Consider the following 2,420-nt stretch of genomic DNA (forward strand, 5'->3'; position numbering starts at 1 on the left):
TCAAGACTTTAGGTGGGAAAAAGAGACAGATTTGGATTTAGACTGCATTACATTATGTTTCTACTTCTTCTCACTTCACATCTAACTCATGTTTTCCTAAGACATGTCATCTACAGTGATGTCCTCTATGGTCCAAGGCAACCATTTTGGGCACTCCAAGATTCTGAGCTCCCCTGAGTTAGTGGAAAGATCATGGATTTGGTGCTAAACAGACCTTGGGTCCAAATTATTATTCTGGTATTATTACTGTCTGGCTGGATTGTTTTGAACAAGTGAATCAATTTCTGAGACTCAGTTGTGATATCTGTAAAACTGGGAAAATAACAGTAGCTACCTCACAGTGTTGCTATGAGACTTTAGCACAATAGTCCATGCAAAGAACTTAGCACAGTGCCTAGAACCTACATAATATCCAACAAATCAAAGTTTAACACACTTCTTGTTCGTTAATGTGGATAAAGTTGATGAAACAAAGGAAAACTCATCAATTTCATAGTAACTATTCTTGACACTGTAGAAAGATTTCCACTTTGCCAGAGTTTTCAGAAAGTGCCAAGAACAGCTAGAAAAATCAAACTTTCTTTTAGTGAGGTCTACATTCCTCATTTCACCAATTTTCCCAGAGCGATTTTTACATCCTTGTTTCTTAGGGTGTAAATAATAGGGTTGAGAGCAGGGGTGAGCACTGTATACAGAAGGGAAAGCAACTTCAATAAGTCTTCATACTGTGGCCCTGATGGGAAGCCATAGACAATGCCCAGAGTTCCATAATACAGACTGACCACTATCAGATGGGAGGAACAGGTGGAGAAGGCCCTCTGCTTCCCTGTGGTAGAAGGGATCCTCAGAATGGTGGAGATGATGTGAGTATAAGATGCTAGAGTTAGCATGAAGGGGCCAAGGGCAAATAAAGAGGTACATATAAAAGAGGTCATCTCAGCTACTTGAGTATCAGTGCAGGCCAGTTTCATGATGGGCTTCAAATCACAGAAGAAGTGGTCAATCTCATTGGTCGTGCAGAATGTTAACTGAAAAGTGAGGATCATGAGAAGGATGGGTGCCAGAAATCCAGCCACCCAAGAGGCACCAGCTAGCTGTAAGCAACCCCGGTAGTCCATTATGCTGGAGTAATGCAATGGGTTACAGATGGCTATGTAGCGATCGTAAGACATTACAGCCAGGAAGAAGCATTCTGTGGCTACTAGAGCAGCAAAAAAATAAAACTGGCAAGCACATCCTGGGAAGGAAATAGGCACGTGAGCTGATAACAATGTCCTCAGCATCATGGGCTCAATGGTAGTGGTGTAGCCAATCTCTAGGAAGGAGAAATGGCCAAGAAAGAAATACATGGGGGTGTGAAGGGAGTGATCAGCTGACACCACAGTTAAGATTACAATGTTGCCTATGACAGTCACCACATAGATGACCAGAAATACCCCAAAAAGAAGAAACTGAAGGCCATGAAGATCCCCAAAACCCAAAAGGATGAATTCTGAAATTTGAGTCATGTTTTCTTCTTCATTGCTAGCCATGACTTAGATCTAAAAATAAAAATATAAATATAAAGAATGACCATTGATCAAATATTATTTTTGATCAAACTGCTTAGAAGCATCATACATATCAAGCATAGTTGCCTTCTTCTGGAAGTTCAAGATTCTTAATCTTAATTAATAAATTTGACCACAGTCTCCCCAAGATCCATTTGGAAAGCTAATCCATGACTTCAATTACCCCATAATATATAGAATGTATGGGGCCTTGAAACTGTGACTGTGACACATAAATATGCACATTTTTCCTGATATTTATTTTTAAAAAAACAGAGAGAAAAGTGTTCTATCCTTGGAGATATTATTCTGTTTTTTTTCCTACAGTTTTCCTGGTGTTTTTATCAGTAGTGAGTATTCTGAATCACTTATGTGTAAATTGTGTAAGGTCTATGATCAAATCTGTTTCCTGTTTTAGAAACTCCTTACCAATTAAATTATATGAATTGAAATTCATTATGTCGAAGGATGTTTAATCCTTAAAACTTATTTGAAAATAAGTTCTCTAAACATTACTAGAGGAAGCATAGTGGAAAGAAAGGAAACTACTGATAGTAGGGTGATGGTTAGTTATAGTAAAAAAAAGTCCTACCTGAATTCAAATTCCAGCTCTGCTACTTACTGGCTGTGTGCCTTTGAGCAAATCACATTACTTATCTGACAGCCAGTTACCCCATCTGTGGAATAGCATATAGGTTTGTATTACATGTTTTTCACAATCACTGGTCCATATTAGTTATTTAATACGTTCATTAATCCATTCAACAATATTAAGTGCCTACTATGTATTAAACTCTTTGAAAGGTGCTTAGAATAAAATAAGGAAAAAGTCAAGATTTTTTTAACAAGTCAGGAATACTCTCCACACCT

General features: G+C 37.9%; 1 protein-coding gene across 1 annotated transcript; it reads right to left on the bottom strand.

Annotated features, from left to right (window-relative positions):
• Nucleotides 1-602: 602 nt before the first annotated feature.
• LOC115506893 (olfactory receptor 10A4-like) lies at nt 603-1,508 on the bottom strand. The gene has a single exon (XM_030304848.1). The coding sequence runs from the start codon at nt 1,506-1,508 to the stop codon at nt 603-605; it is 906 nt and encodes a 301-aa protein (XP_030160708.1).
• Between the last annotated feature and the right edge of the window lie 912 nt (nt 1,509-2,420).

Source organism: Lynx canadensis, chromosome X (genome assembly GCF_007474595.2).
Source record: "Lynx canadensis isolate LIC74 chromosome X, mLynCan4.pri.v2, whole genome shotgun sequence".
NCBI classification, from domain to species: domain Eukaryota; kingdom Metazoa; phylum Chordata; class Mammalia; order Carnivora; family Felidae; genus Lynx; species Lynx canadensis.

Excerpts from the sequence above, each read along its gene's own strand:
- LOC115506893 (XM_030304848.1), bottom strand. The coding sequence starts at position 1,508 with ATGACTCAAATTTCAGAATTCATCCTTTTGGGTTTTGGGGATCTTCAT.